Source organism: Daphnia pulex, chromosome 12 (assembly GCF_021134715.1).
Source record: "Daphnia pulex isolate KAP4 chromosome 12, ASM2113471v1".
In the NCBI taxonomy this organism is placed as follows: Eukaryota; Metazoa; Arthropoda; class Branchiopoda; order Diplostraca; family Daphniidae; genus Daphnia; species Daphnia pulex.
This window is the reverse complement of record NC_060028.1, coordinates 1,869,165-1,883,963: the sequence shown is the minus strand read 5'-3', so window position 1 is coordinate 1,883,963 and position 14,799 is coordinate 1,869,165. Positions and strand designations below refer to the sequence as shown.

The following is a 14,799-nucleotide window of genomic DNA, read 5'->3' as shown; positions in this document are numbered from 1 at the left end:
CAACGCAGAGTCTCATTCTTTAGTTCAGTCTTTCTGACTCACCCGTCGCAGAATGTTACTGTGTAGCTCAGTGTCTCACTACTGGCTCACTTGTCACACCTCTCGGGTTTATTCTTCATTTCATTATTGTTTCCATATTCATGTTTTCACCCGTCTCATGCTAGAGAAGTCTTGCGCTTCGCATGTAGTCACGCAAGCTAATGTGAACAATACAATTCTTTACGCCTTTAAATTAATCTTTAAGTTGACGATTGAGCGGAAACAGCCACACGGCCTATCCATTCAATTCGTTACACTGGTGGCAGCGATTACCGAACTCAACGCTACGAGGAGATTGGAGAACCTTGGCCAACCGCCCACCTACCACGAAGGACGGCCATACACTCAACATCTTCAAGCATCACGACCATCCCAGGAAGAACAATCGAAGAGGATCCGCTCAGAACTGACAATTCATTTTAGAGTAGACTGTATGAGTAATATCACAGTTGAATTAAGAATTAAGAAACGTGAAACAAGTTATTGACTAATTCAAGAAATATTGATGGGAGCGAGAAAGAAAAAATTCTCGCCAGCCATGATTAAAGAAGACAATTAAATTTTAATGCATAAATGTGTATCTCACTGTCAGTTCTGTGCAGTTTTATGTCTCTTTATAGGTTGCGGGACGCAACCTGTCGGGAGGGTGAGTGATGTAAGGATTCTGAGATGCGCCTTTCTATTTTTGATCTGGGTCAAAGTTGATCCAAGTGCCTTTCTCTTTTGTGACCTGTTGTGACCTACCAATTTCCCTTTCTCTTGACCTATTATTTCTCACTTTCCCTTTACTTGTTTTTGGTATAAAACCCAACGCAGAGTCTCATTCTTTAGTTCAGTCTTTCTGACTCACCCGTCGCAGAATGTTACTGTGTAGCTCAGTGTCTCACTACTGGCTCACTTGTCACACCTCTCGGGTTTATTCTTCATTTCATTATTGTTTCCATATTCATGTTTTCACCCGTCTCATGCTAGAGAAGTCTTGCGCTTCGCATGTAGTCACGTAAGCTAATGTGAACAATACAATTCTTTACGCCTTTAAATTAATCTTTAAGTTGACGATTGAGCGGAAACAGCCACACGGCCTATCCATTCAATTCGTTACACTAGAGAATAGAGATGTCGACTTCTGATTCTCTGACAGCTCTGACTTCTGACTTTTAAGATTTTTTTTGCTCTCTTCACTTTTAGAACTATAAACTAAGCAATCGCAGTGCAATAAAATGCCAAATATGATTAGAAAACGACGTCAAAAGGCTATTGTTGGTGCTAGACAAATTAGGAATCGGGTACATGCACAGTTAAACGAATACTATGCACAGGTGGAAAACGAAGATATGCCTAACTTGCTGTAAGTATCTTGTGATATCATTGTGATGTGTCTTACAATAAGTTAAATGTCATGCTTGTTCTTACTAGAAATATGCCATATGAAGAGAATAATGGAAATGTAGGTGACATACCTGGAAGCTTTAATCAACATCTGGGGCGCACAATGAGACAAGTCACACACCAAAGTTATTCGAACAACTCAGTGAGAGAAGGTATACATAGCTTTTCCTCGATAAAATTATTCTTTCTTAACTATGTGCAAATCAAGCAGGAACCCCAATCAGACAGTACGGCAATGAACAAGAAAATAAAGTAGACCTGGACCAAGAAAATCAACCGGACAGTGAACCAGACAGTGATTACTGCTTTGATGATCACGACTCATTAAGAATAGAGCTTTCAATTAGCTTTCAAATTGCTTGCGTGACAGTTGTGTCATTATTCATGATAAAACACTGCAATATTTCTTGATTCATAACTTCGTCGATATTGCTGGCACCCCATATGTTATTGGGAAAAGATATCTGAAGGTTGAATCTATGTTTGAGTACCCTCTGTCGTCAACAAATTTGTTTGAAGCTGTCGTGTCTTGTTTATCTGAATTGGAATTATACCCCTTCCATGTTATCATGTATAAATGTATCACAATTCCAACCAGTTTCCCAGAAATAGGAAAGTTTTTTGTGTCTCGTCTATTGAACTTAAAATTCAACCAATAATCTTATCTTATTTCACTAATATGAATAAACATTGAAATTTAAGATTTTAACTGCTGTGTGTTGTCGTCCTGTGTTGTTTTCCTGAACGAATTGTTAATATGTATTTGTTTATCGTGTTTGATAAGAAAGTTATATATATGAGCTTTCATCTTAATCGGATGAAAACTGTACGTACACCAAACATACTTCCGGTACATTCTTTGAATGTACTTGATGGTATGTCCATTGTATATGTTTTTCATATACTGTTGGGATCAAAGAATTTCTTAATTTTTTATCCATTTATGTACATACTGGTTGCGTACCCTGAACATCCACATGGGATGAGGGACGCCAACATCCCGTTGTACATACCTGGGATATCGCTTGGATGGCGCGTCTTAGTAGGGATATATCGTAAAATAAATACGAGAACAAGTGCAGTATAACTTACGCGGAGCCGCCGATACCAATCCAATCAAGGCTACAAGAAAAAGACAATAAATGGCAATTTTGCACGTCATTTTCAGTAGTTTTTTTTTAAAGAAGTAAGTCGAGCTTTTAAGATTGAGCTGTACCGCTACTAGAGGCGACTCAACTTGGTCTGTGAAATAATTTGTCATAAACGAAAGTTTATAAAGACCTTTTTCACTCCTTTCTGGGGTGAGTAGAATATATAGTTGGGACCGAATAAGCGCCTGTTGCACAATGTTTGGCCGCAGAGGAGGTGGTCTCTTGGGCGGGCATCATTGCCGGGGCGGCGACAGCAGCGGAGGCGGCATCAGAGGAAATGGCTTAGCGGGGCCCCTGCTATAATGGCGATCTGCTAGAAAAAAAAAAATAAAATATTTAAATCCACAAAACAATTTTTGAATCATCAAAAGTCAAAGAAATTGAAGTGACTTATAGAAAACTGAATTCAGTTGGAACAAGAAAGGCTGCTCGTTTATATTCCACTGTCCTAATAATTATTGTTGTCATTATATTACCGGGTCATATGGAGCATTATTACCGGACCCCAAAAAATATAAGAACAATACCGGCCTGTTTATCTGCAGGGTTCATGCAAATTAATAAATCACCATACTATATAGGCTACTTTTAAAAATAAAACAACGTTGGCGCTCATAACTACCGCTGGTTATATAGAGCGCCCGGATGTGTCTTGTAATAAAACTAGTGTACAACTAGAAGTAGATCTCACATTCAATAATTTCGAAAGATATTATATTTTCACTATTAATTTCATTCATATAATATACATGTTAAAATGGCAGCAGCTTTAAATAATATTCACATGAAATAAAGTTCGCAAAATAATTTGATTGAATCAGCATCGTCATCAGTCTTCCTCCTCCATCATCGCGAGCAAGAGACGATATGTTCAACAGATGGATCCGATTGATACCAAACATATTTGTAAGTAATTTCTCCATCATCTCTATTAGGTATGAGTCTGGCAGCTGACTCCATATTTCTCCATCCGGACGGAAGTCTGGTTTTTTCCATTGAAATTGACCACTTTAACTTCGACGGTAGATCGCGATACGTTATTGTCTCCACACACGTAACCTTGTATCCGTAATCACCTCTGTTGGGTCTACCTATAAATTGCACATGAATTTTTAAATGAGTATACCAGTGTGATAACATAAACAAAATTGATAACTGTGCTAAAACAAATATTATAGACTGTATAATATTTCTTTAATTTGACTTACGTGGAGCTGCCGATACCAATCCAATCAAGGCGACAAGAAGTAGACAATAAATGGCAATTTTACTAGTCATTTTCAGCATGTTAAAAATGTTTGAGTCAGGCTTTAAAAATGAGCTTCAATAGTGTGAGCCGGTTGAACGTAAACTAATGAACAAGTTTGCGGTAAGTTATTTTATATAGGTTACTACAAGTGAGCGGTCTACTGTCCTTGAAAAATGTTTTCTGTTCATTGACGTCTTTTCTGTGCGCACTAGCTCCCAGATAAACTAATTATATAATTCTTGGCCAAGCAACATGCCAAATATGGAGTGCTAACGTCACTGAGTGACGAAGTACGTAGCCTATATGCCAAGCTACCTGGTTGGCATTTTAGCAATTCGATCGAGGCTATACAGCGGGAAACGGGAAACCCCGGATTTTACTAAATTATGGCGCAATGTGCATGTTATACACTTGTTTCTTGATATTGATATTGATTTAATCCTTGAACTAATTTTTGAATTCTGCTTCCGTCTCTTTGAATGAAGTAAATACGATCGTGTCCGGGTTTGAAAATAACTTTCTGAAATTGAAAGGTCATCACTCTTAAATGTTATGACTGTGCCGGAGAAAAATCCGAGTGCCTACCTTTGGGATCGATGAGTTAATGGTATAATCATAATTGTTTATTTGTTATTTATTATACCGTGACGGTATAATTCCTTATTGGCCGTTTAACTATTTCACTATAACAATTTTAGTGTTTAGTGTATCCATATTAACGTCTCCATACGTCCATAGACTTTTGCATATTGTTTGAAGTGTTTAAAATTAAACAATTTTTGGGGGAATTTGATTGTTTACCCGCAAACAAAGCTGTGAGGTACAAAACCGAGCCAGACCTGCATCATCGCTCTAAAAATGTGTTATTCAATTAACCCCGCGTTGATTGAGATAACAGATGAAACGGCAAGAGAAAACTTGCAGTCGACATATTTATGCAAGTGTCGAGGCAGGTCACAGGTAATACGGCAAATAAAAGGAACAAAAATCAAATGACCATCCAATTGATGGGGATGAGTCACAACATCTTGCATAATAATAAAAGTATTTCAATGAACCATAAAAGGGAAGGTTCTGGGAATGGTATCTGACTTGAGGTCACGCTCTTACTTCATTGGCTGCCTACTGGGCCTTAATTCGACCGTCTAGTGTTACCGAGTGAACGGCAACCGTCGACTATCGTCAGGGGCTAAGCGTAAGACTAACGGACACAACTTCAGAATGTGACCAGCATGTCGAGAATACCGGGGTTTGATGGGTCACGATCCTTATGATAGACGTCCTTTATAGCAACAGGGCGTCTAATAGATCGGGAGGTGAGTTTAGAAGTGAGATAGATATATTTTGAATCATCGATTATTATTGACCCGTACTTTTGAAGACCGTATATTGATGAAGAGCATTCATAGCATTCAAGACACACAGTTTTATAGACACAATTACAATGGGAGTATTACACAATTGGGAGGGACAAGGAATTGAACACGGGTCTTTTTGATGCGAAGCGAAGACGATGACCGATGCTCGTTGAGTGCACATCTCGATGTGAATTTAATCGAGTCAGGATGGACGACCTCTAATCGACGGCAGTGACGCCTATGACCTTGCGCATCTCCTGGCATCGGCCCCAATTCACGCAACATTGAAGAACATTGTTCTTCTACCCGATGTAATTTCTGGAATGAAATGATTAATGAATAGATATGACAGTCATTCAATTGACGAAATATTTTTTCAGATGCAGTGCCTAAAAGCTATGTATTTATAATTATAAATCATACTAATAAACTGGAAATTGCTGGCACTTGATTGACTTGATTCCAAAAGTTCTGGCTATGAATCTAATAACCGGAAATTGCTGAATAAGTTTCATTGGCTATTATAGGAAATGCGATTTTATAATATATCTTCAGTTCTTTAATGGTATAGCTATAACAGACGGTTCAAAACATTTGATTTCAATCAGCAGATTTTTCCTCTTCCATCACGGAGAGAAGGAACCCAGAATCTTCGTACACCCTGGTCCGCCCTGGCCAGAATCTCCCTATCTCTCCTCTCATAGAATCTTTCGGAATCTCTAGAATCTCTCTAGAATCCCGAATCTTCGTACACCCAAGTTGTGAGTTGCCAACCCCCGGAAGGAACCGATTGATCCAGTTGATACCAAATGTATTTGTAGGAATATTCTCCATCGCCAGAGACCGGGCTGGCAGCTGACCCAATATTTCTCCATCCGGAAGGAAGTCTAATTTTCTCCGCAGAAATGAACCACTTTGCCTTAGTCGATCCATCACGATACGTTGTTTCCACACAGCACGTAACTGTATATCCAATTATCCATACCCATCACGTCTGTTTTCTGTAATTGAATGTGAATTTTCAAAATGATTTTATTTATTTTATGTTTTATTCGATATCGAATAAAATAATCAGTATAACAAATAACCATAACGATTTTTACTGCTTTGGTGTCAACAATTATTATTATGTTACCAAGTGAATGAAATGATGGTGTATAAAAAATTTTATTCATTAAACAGTTTTGTATTTCTCGTTTTAGAAATATGAATTTAACACTCAATTTCTGATTCTCTAGTCAATTGATACCAAGTTTTGGTATACGTAGTTACTCCGTCTTTGGTCGTGGTGGATTCGTTAGTCAATTCTTTCCATCCGGATGGGAGTTGGACTAATTCAGACCCCGAATTAAAACTCGTTGATCCACTGGACGTTATCTTTTCACAGTAATGTTTAAAACCTTGCGATCTTCCAGTTTCTAAATTTCGTAATTAAATTTAAGAAAGAAAATATTTAAAAATAATACGAGAACAAGTAGAGTAACCGAAATTAATATTATTCTTTAACATTTAACCATTTTTGACTTACGTGGAGCTGCCGATACCAATCCAATCAAGACTACAAGAAGAAGACAATAAATGGCAATTTTACAAGTCATTTTAAACAGCTTTAAAAAATATTTAAGTCGAGCTTTGAAGATTATTGAGCTGTACCGCTGCTAGAGACGACTCAACTTGGTCTGTGAAATAATTTTGCAAACGACACTTTTTATAGGAATCTTTGTACTGAAGACTGTACTCGTTTTTACCTGTCTTCTGGTTCACCGAGTTAAAAAAGAAATCCGATCCAATTGCTCAAGCAAATTCTCGTTATCCTCCCTCGAGTTTATAAATGTTATGCAAATTGCTGTGTATACATTAAACTCAATTTCCGTACACGGTGCTGTAAAAAGTGACCGAGTTATCCAACTTGCACATATAGTCATAGTGGAAAACAGCAAGGTGACAAAGTAGGAGAGTTTGCGTCGTCAAGCTACGTACGGTATTAGTTAGAAAGCCATCTAATTATTAGCATTTCTCCATTTTCCCGTTATATCGACTTTCACGTACGAATATAGTGTATTCCCAAGGCGTTAACGTTTTAGGGATATTTCTCCATATTTCTCATATCACATAGCATAAATCAATATGTGCATTTTGGCAATCGTGAGCAGGAATAAAAAATTCCCTTCAATTTAATTTCACAAAAATCTAAACAAGAACATCGCAATGCTTGTACGAAATCTGCTAGCGACAAAAATTTGCCAACTTGGCGAGTTAAGTGTTTAAAATTATCTATGCGTAGATAATAACGTCATTAAAAGTGGAGCAATATTATTGAAAACAACCCGTTTGACTAATAATCGCAAAAATGATTTGAAACTACTTTCGGGTGCTGCCGACGTACAGAGAAAGCAACCGTCTATGAGACGTATAAGCTGTAATAAGTCAACGAATTTCATTTAGGACAGAAAGCCCCGCCCCAGCAGCCGCGACGAGGGTTATTGACGGAAGCGGTTTGTTATCAGGTGTGTGTGCGTCCGTGTCGTTGAACCGTGCCTGATTATTCTTTTTATAATACAACTTGACCTTCTCCGTTATTTTCAGGTTATAATATATGTTTTTTTGGTTTATTTTGTTTTAATTCTGATTTCTTGACTGAAGAATTTATTTGAATTCATTTAAAAGTTAATTAAGATTTTATTGCAGAGAATGGAGAATGATATTCTGTAATCAAGGCAACAAGAAGAAAATAATAAATGGCAATTTTACTCGTCATTTGCATCAGCAGCTTTTAAAAAGAATCTAAGTCGAGATTTGAAGATTGAGCGCTGCTATAGAGACGACTCAACTTTGTCTGTGAATGCATTTTTCACTAACTAACGACACGTTGCATGTAGACGTTTTTCACTCCTTAATGGGGTAATTAAAGTTGGAACCGAAGCGGCTGTTTCGCACAATGTTTGGCCGCAGAGGGTGATGAGGAAGTGGCCTCTTGAACGGGCATCATTTCCGGGTCGGCAACGGCAGCCGAATAAAAGGAAATGTTGGCATAGCGGGGGTATAAGGTAAAGGATAAGCTCTGAAGCCAAAGACAGCATGATTCCTTAATCCGTGGGTCTTCGACCTGGAAAGGCGCTACTAAAATAGCGACGGGAACGACGGGGACGACGGGCAATCAAGTCGCTCGTCGTTGGATTGGACGCGAAAGGTTCATTGTAGGAGAGAAAGACTCCCCTCATGGAAGTCACGTTTTATTGGTATAAAATGATTTCTTATTCATTAATTTAAATCCTTTGAACAGCGTATTGTATATGTGATAAAGAGTTTTGTATTTCTCGTTTTAAATGTATTTTAAATTTTCGCATTTAATTTTTGTTTCTTTAGTCAGTTGATACCAAGAATTGACATAAGTAGTTGTTCCGTCTTTGCTGATCGAGCTTGATTCCTCAGTCGATCCTTCCCAGTCGGAAGGGAGTTGTACTGTTTCATATCCCCAAAAAAATTGCGTATTTCCACTGCTGGTCGTTTTCTTTTCACAATAATGTTTAAAACCTTGCGATCTTCCAGTTGCTAAATTTTGTATGCGATTTAAGAAAGAAAAATATTTAAAAATAATACGAGAACAAATGTATTAGTAGAACCGAAGTTTGACTTACGTGGAGCTGCCGATACCAATCCAATCAAGGCTACAAGAAGAAGACAATAAATGGCAATTTTACAAGTCATTTTCAGGATCTTTAAAAAAGAATTAAGTCGAGTTTTGAAGATTGAGCTGTACCGCTGCTAGAGACGACTCAACTTGGTCTGTGAAAATAATAATTCAAACGACACTTTTTATAGGAATGTTTGTGCCGAAGACTACTTAGGCTACCTGTATTCTGGTTCACCGAGTTACAAAAGAAATCTGACCCAAGTGCTCCAAACCCCCGTTAACTCCGCTCGAGATTTAGAATGTTATCCGATTTGTGTTTGCATTAAACCCCATTTCCTTATACGGTTCTGTAGGAAGTGACCGAATTACCAGCTGTTAAAACTTTACATAATTTTGCATATAATGGAAAACCAGGTGCTGGCGAAGTTGGAGTGTTTCGGTGATCGAATCGAGCTAAGTGGTTAGAAAGATATCTTTAGCAAATCTGCCGTTTTCGTTATAGACATCGACAGCATTTACTTAAGAACGAACGAACTGTAATTATATTCTCAAGACGTTCACGAATTGGGAATCTTTCTCTTCATTTCTCATATACTGATATACGCCTCAGTATGAATCAATTTATGAATTTTGGTAACCGGTTGGCAGACATAAATAGCTTCCTTCACTTATATTCCATAAAAATCGAAGCAAGAACATCGTAATGCTTGTATGGAATGTGTTATAGTGACGAAAATTTGCCAACTTGGCTAGTTAATTGTGTTTAAATTTACTAATGCGTGGATAACGTAAACAAGAATACTTTTGGAAGAATGTAATATATTATAAACAACTATTGCAACAAATATAAACCGCAAGAATATTTTTAAATTACAGATTAATGTCGTCGACGAGTAGCCGTGTATAAGGCGCACCATAAGCTGTAAGAGCGAATATAATTTAGGACAGAGAGCCCCACCCAAGCCACGACGAGGGTTAACGGAACTGCTCAAGTAGCGGGTTCTCAACTGTGATGAGCTCATTGAACCGTCCTTGATTATAATAATACAATTTGCATTCGTTATATTCAGGTTTAGTATGTTGCATGGGGTATTTTTTAAAACTTATTTATTTACCCCAAGAATGAATTTGCACATTACTGAAAATTAGTGCAGAGGGTGTGATGGAGATTGATATTCATGAGATGAATTAGTTTATTTTATTTTTTTTCAGAACAGCGTAGTATATATTTGATAAACAATTTTGTATTTTTCGATTTAAATCTATGAATTTAATAGCAGTCAATTTCTGATTCTTCAGTCAGTTGATACCAAGTTTTGGTATACGTCGTTACTCCGTCTTTGGTCGTGGTTGATTCTTTAGTCAATTGTTTCCATCCGGATGGGAGTTGGACTAATTCAGACCCCGCATCAAAATTCTTTGATCCGTTGGAAGTTATCTTTACACAATAATGTTTAAAACCTTGCGATCTTCCAGTTTCTAAATTTCGTAATTAAATTTAAGAAAGAAAATATGTAAAAATAATACGAGAATAAATACAGTAATCGATGAAATAATATATCTCTTTAACTTTTAACGACTTTTGACTTACGGGGAACTGCCGATACCAATCCAATCAAGGCTACAAGAAGAAGACAATAAATGGCAATTTTTTTGCACGTCATTTTCAGAAGCTTTTGCAATGAAGTAAGTCGAGCTTGGGAAATTGAGCTGTACCGCTGCTAAAGACGACTCAACTTGGTCTGTGAAATAATTTTGCAAACGGCACTTTTTATACGAATTTTTGTAATAAGGAGTGTACTCGCTTTTACCTGTTTTATGGTTCACCGAATTGAAAAAGAAATTTGATCTAATAGCTCAAATAAAAACGAGTCATCTTCTGGAGTTTAAATTTATGCGAAACCAGCATTGTAATACGGTATGTAACATATATTGAACCCCATTTCCGTATACGGCGCAGTAAGAAGTGACCGAGTTACCCAACTAATGCTGAAAAACATACGCTTTTCACAAGTTTGCATATAGTGGAAAACCAGGTGACAAAGTTGGAGAGTTTGTGTCGTCAAGCGAAGTATTACGGTAGTTGGAAAGCCATCTAATTATGAGAATTATTCTCCAGTTCCCCGTTACATCGACTTTCACGTACGAACAGATATTCCCGAGACGAAGTTGCGATTTTCGGATATTTCTCCAGATTTTTCATATTACTTATAGTATAAATCAATTGATGAATTTTGACAATCGTGGCAGGACTAAATAGTTTTTCTTCAATTATATGTTTTTATGCGTAAAAACAATAACGTAAAAACAGATAACGTAAAAACAATGGAACAATGTTATTTAAAATAAACAGTGTAACTAATAAGCCTAACCGCAATAATAATTTTTTTTAAAATACTGTTGGATATGTCGACGTACTGCCAGAGATAGCAGTATAGGTAAGCAGGTAAGCTGTATTTCAGCGGGAAAATTTGATTTGGATGTACTCCTGTTTTTCAACTAACATATGCAAAATTACGTAAAGTTTTAACAGCTGGTAATTCGGTCACTTCCTGCAAAACCGTAAAAGGAAATGGGGTTTAATGCATCTACACAATTCGCAATCAACATTCACAACTCTCGAGCGGAGTTAACGGGGGTTTGGAGCACTTGGGTCAGATTTCTTTTGTAACTCGGTGAACCAGAATACAGGTAAGTAGTCTTCAGCACAAACATTCCTATAAAAAGTGTCGTTTGAATATTATTTTCACAGACCAAGTTGAGTCGTCTCTTGCAGCGGTACAACTACTCAATCTTCAAAGCTCGACTTAATTCTTTTTTAAAGCTGCTGAAAATGACGTGCAAAATTGCCATTTATTGTCTCCTTCTGGTAGCCTTGATTTCATTGGTATCGGCAGCTCCACGTAAGTCAAACTTCGGTTCTACTAATACATTTGTTCTCGTATTATTTTTAAATATTTTTCTTTCTTAAATCGCATACAAAATTTAGCAACTGGAAGATCGCAAGGTTTTAAACATTATTGTGAAAAGAAAACGACCAGCAGTGGAAATACGCAATTTTTTTGGGGGTATGAAACAGTACAACTCCCTTCCGACTGGGAAGGATCGACTGAGGAATCAAGCTCGATCAGCAAAGACGGAACAACCACTCATGTCAATTCTTGGTATCAACTGACTAAAGAAACAAAAATTAAGTGCGAAAATTTAAAATACATTTAAAACGAGAAATACAAAACTCTTTTATCACATATATAATACGCTGTTCAAATGATTCAAATTAATGAATAAGAAATCGTTTTACCACCACATCATTCAACATGGTACCCGAGCAGAATTTTTCCTATGAATTTTGTAGAAAAAATGCATTTTTCGAATGGATTTACTGTTTGAAATCAATTTTGAAAATGTAAAAGAGACACGTGCAGTCTGCACTTGTTTACACTATTTTACAATAAAGTAACTATATAAATGTTCATTAAAAATGCGTTCGAAGATCCCATCAAAATCAGCAATTAATCTGTAAGGGAATACCGGCTACATGCATATTTATGACGCTTATGGCGATGTTTAAAGAGTATAATGATAACAGAAAAGCAAAAGAGATGTTTTACTCTGGGATTCTCAAATGTATTGTCATATTGCTTAAACTGAAACGTCATAAAATTCTTAAATGAGCAATGAAATGAGCAATTAAACACGAGATGTACTTGAGGAATCAATAACTGCTGAACACAGATGACCTGTAGACAAGAAAATGTTAGTGAGCATATAGCGAGCGATAAATCAATAATTTTTGTGGTGTAGTTACAACGTACTTGTACATAAACCGCTAATTTAGTTCAAAATTCAGGATGGCGTTGTACAGTTCTGCCATTCTGCTGTCTACAGCGAGTTGGGTTTTACGATCGGCTCTGTGCCCTTCTACCTCGTCTGGGACTTCGATTTGATTCAATTCTTTGTTTTTTAACTCGAACAAAAAGATGCGACGAGCGCTTTGGATGGTTCCTATTAGCTCATTGAAGTCCACTTTAGGTGCCTTATTGTTGATTTCCCGTATGATGTTAATAATAACTAATAAAAAAATATATAATCAATAACAAGTTATGTGAGGACTTGAGGGAAAAACTAACCTCCCATAACTGCAATCAGATTGGTCAGATGACCGAATCCTGGACGCCTGCCGTTTCCTCTTTTTTTCCATTGAATCTTTGAGCACAATGAATTGGTGAAGAGTTTGCTCATCAACATCTTCGATACTTGATCGCGAGATGACATGGTTTTCAAGATTTTTGAAAAAAAAGGCACATTATATTTAAAACAAATTGCATGGTAAGGTTAGAGTTAACATATAGGTGCTTTTATAAAATACAGTTACCATTGCAATCGATAGATCGTTGTTGGCTAAAGCCGAATCGAGATCTTCAATTTGGTTGTAGTGTTGAAGGGGCAGCTTCACATTAGATGTCACAAATTTTTCAAAGTGGTGGAAGTGCTCCAATATAACGTTCTCAAAAGTCAAATCGGCACTCTGCTGCCCGCTATTTCGTCGACCGCTACTTTTAAGTCGACTTGAAAAGGAGTTATCTGTAAATGAACAATATAATGATGAATCATGACCAGCGCTTTAATATAATGAAATATGACACGGTTACAACCTGCTCACGAAGGATAAAGAGATGTTTGATGTGGAATAAATGGGCGTCTAGGCTTGTTTTGTGTGTCATAATGTGTCACGCAGCATTTGCCAGTGAACATAAGCTGCCACTAGAACTTCCTTCGAATTCCTTTTAGCATGCACAGAGAGTTAGAGTAAATCCAAAACTTTCTCGACATCTTAAATTTTCAACTTTACCTGGAAAAGTTCTTGGAATGTCGAACGATCAACAGAACTTTAAAGTTTGGCACAGCAAGGCTCTTCTCAAAAGGGTTTTACCACATTTCGTGCTAATAGGCCAGTGAATCTGAAAAGAACAAAAAAAGTAAATCATAATGAGAATCTATCTGTAAAAGTTGCAGTACTACTAAGTTATGCACCAATGAATATTTTGGATCAACCTCCTCCGATAGTTCACTAAAGACCGGCTTCTGGAGGGAAAGTATTGTGCCAAAAAAAATCGGCAACAAGACCAAATTTAGACTGGAGCTAATAGTTAGCAATACCAGGATTCCACACCATCAACACACGTGAAATTCAATAGATCTCACATGGGAAGCAAAATGTGGCAGCCAGCGAGTAAACTAATATGAACAAACAATCCTAGAAGTTAAGATCCAAGAAAGAGGATGGGGGACAATCGAGGAGTATTCCTTTGGCTACCATGTTTTCAGTCAGAATCTAAACAAAGCACAAATGAAATAAATAAAATGCCGTAATAAACAGACAAATGAGCTTACATTTGACATACAATTATTATGTATTGGAGGAATACCAGCATAAAGCAATTAGATTGGGATGTTGCGTGCTCTGTGAAAAATATGTATTACATTAATGACAATATATAAATTAAGAAAGCATACCAATCTTCACCTTTTCTAGGCAGCACATTGGAATGTTTACAATGTGTCACTAACTCCATGATAAAATAGCTTGCCAACACTCTGTGTATGTATTCGAGTCAACACTTTGGTCCAGATCCTGATTTGACAGATAGCCAGTGCTGCCACTTCTGAAATAGCAAAGTCGTGCAGGGTTGCCTAAAAAGTCCCGAAAATCCGTTTTTTTTTTTGAAAAATCCTGCACTTTATCTTGCACGATTATCTTCAAAATCCCGCAAAATCTTGCAAAAAACAACAAAAACCCGCATAAATCTGACACCATCCGACATAATTTCCTAGTTATCCTAGTATATTTGAAGTCTTTTCTTGTCAGACAGATGACAGTAAAACATTATTCTGATACTGTTGACTGACAGTTAAAAGCTAACGACGGGAGACGGTGATGAAAGTTTTAAATTAAAATCTCGAGTTTCCAACGCTACC

At 37.0% G+C, this 14,799-nt stretch overlaps 1 protein-coding gene and 5 long non-coding RNA genes across 8 annotated transcripts; 2 read left to right on the top strand and 4 right to left on the bottom strand.

Moving 5' to 3' along the window:
• The first annotated feature begins 1,243 nt into the window (after positions 1-1,243).
• LOC124209342 lies at positions 1,244-2,137 on the top strand. The gene is made up of 3 exons (XM_046607283.1): positions 1,244-1,387; positions 1,456-1,580; positions 1,640-2,137. The coding sequence occupies exons 1-3, from the start codon at positions 1,260-1,262 to the stop codon at positions 1,837-1,839; spliced, it is 453 nt and encodes a 150-aa protein (XP_046463239.1). The 5' UTR covers positions 1,244-1,259; the 3' UTR covers positions 1,840-2,137.
• Positions 2,138-6,334: 4,197 nt separating this feature from the next.
• LOC124209341 lies at positions 6,335-6,787 on the bottom strand. Its single transcript, XR_006880881.1, has 2 exons — positions 6,715-6,787; positions 6,335-6,604 (listed from the first exon to the last, which is right to left on the bottom strand). It is a non-coding gene; the product is annotated as an uncharacterized LOC124209341 (long non-coding RNA).
• Positions 6,788-8,478: 1,691 nt separating this feature from the next.
• LOC124209336 lies at positions 8,479-9,069 on the bottom strand. Its single transcript, XR_006880877.1, has 2 exons — positions 8,825-9,069; positions 8,479-8,738 (listed from the first exon to the last, which is right to left on the bottom strand). It is a non-coding gene; the product is annotated as an uncharacterized LOC124209336 (long non-coding RNA).
• Positions 9,070-11,535: 2,466 nt separating this feature from the next.
• On the top strand, positions 11,536-12,059 carry LOC124209340. Its single transcript, XR_006880880.1, has 2 exons — positions 11,536-11,723; positions 11,810-12,059. It is a non-coding gene; the product is annotated as an uncharacterized LOC124209340 (long non-coding RNA).
• Positions 12,060-12,425: 366 nt separating this feature from the next.
• Positions 12,426-13,120, bottom strand: LOC124209337. The gene is made up of 3 exons (XR_006880878.1): positions 12,951-13,120; positions 12,636-12,891; positions 12,426-12,560 (listed from the first exon to the last, which is right to left on the bottom strand). It is a non-coding gene; the product is annotated as an uncharacterized LOC124209337 (long non-coding RNA).
• Positions 13,121-13,201: 81 nt separating this feature from the next.
• LOC124209334 lies at positions 13,202-14,502 on the bottom strand. 3 transcript variants are annotated; one of them, XR_006880874.1, is made up of 6 exons: positions 14,348-14,502; positions 14,226-14,284; positions 13,855-14,155; positions 13,673-13,781; positions 13,476-13,604; positions 13,202-13,404 (listed from the first exon to the last, which is right to left on the bottom strand). It is a non-coding gene; the product is annotated as an uncharacterized LOC124209334 (long non-coding RNA). The 3 variants fall into 3 exon arrangements; XR_006880873.1 differs by having other exon boundaries at positions 13,673-14,155; XR_006880875.1 differs by lacking the exon at positions 14,226-14,284 and having other exon boundaries at positions 13,673-14,155; positions 14,338-14,489.
• Positions 14,503-14,799: the final 297 nt, after the last annotated feature.

What these genes read in the sequence shown, in the direction of transcription:
- LOC124209342 (XM_046607283.1), top strand. Translation starts at nt 1,260, where the DNA reads ATGCCAAATATGATTAGAAAACGACGTCAAAAGGCTATTGTTGGTGCT. An exon ending in GAAGATATGCCTAACTTGCT is followed by an intron (nt 1,388 to 1,455) that starts GTAAGTATCTTG and finishes TGTTCTTACTAG; the next exon opens with AAATATGCCATATGAAGAGA. An exon ending in GAACAACTCAGTGAGAGAAG is followed by an intron (nt 1,581 to 1,639) that starts GTATACATAGCT and finishes CAAATCAAGCAG; the next exon opens with GAACCCCAATCAGACAGTAC.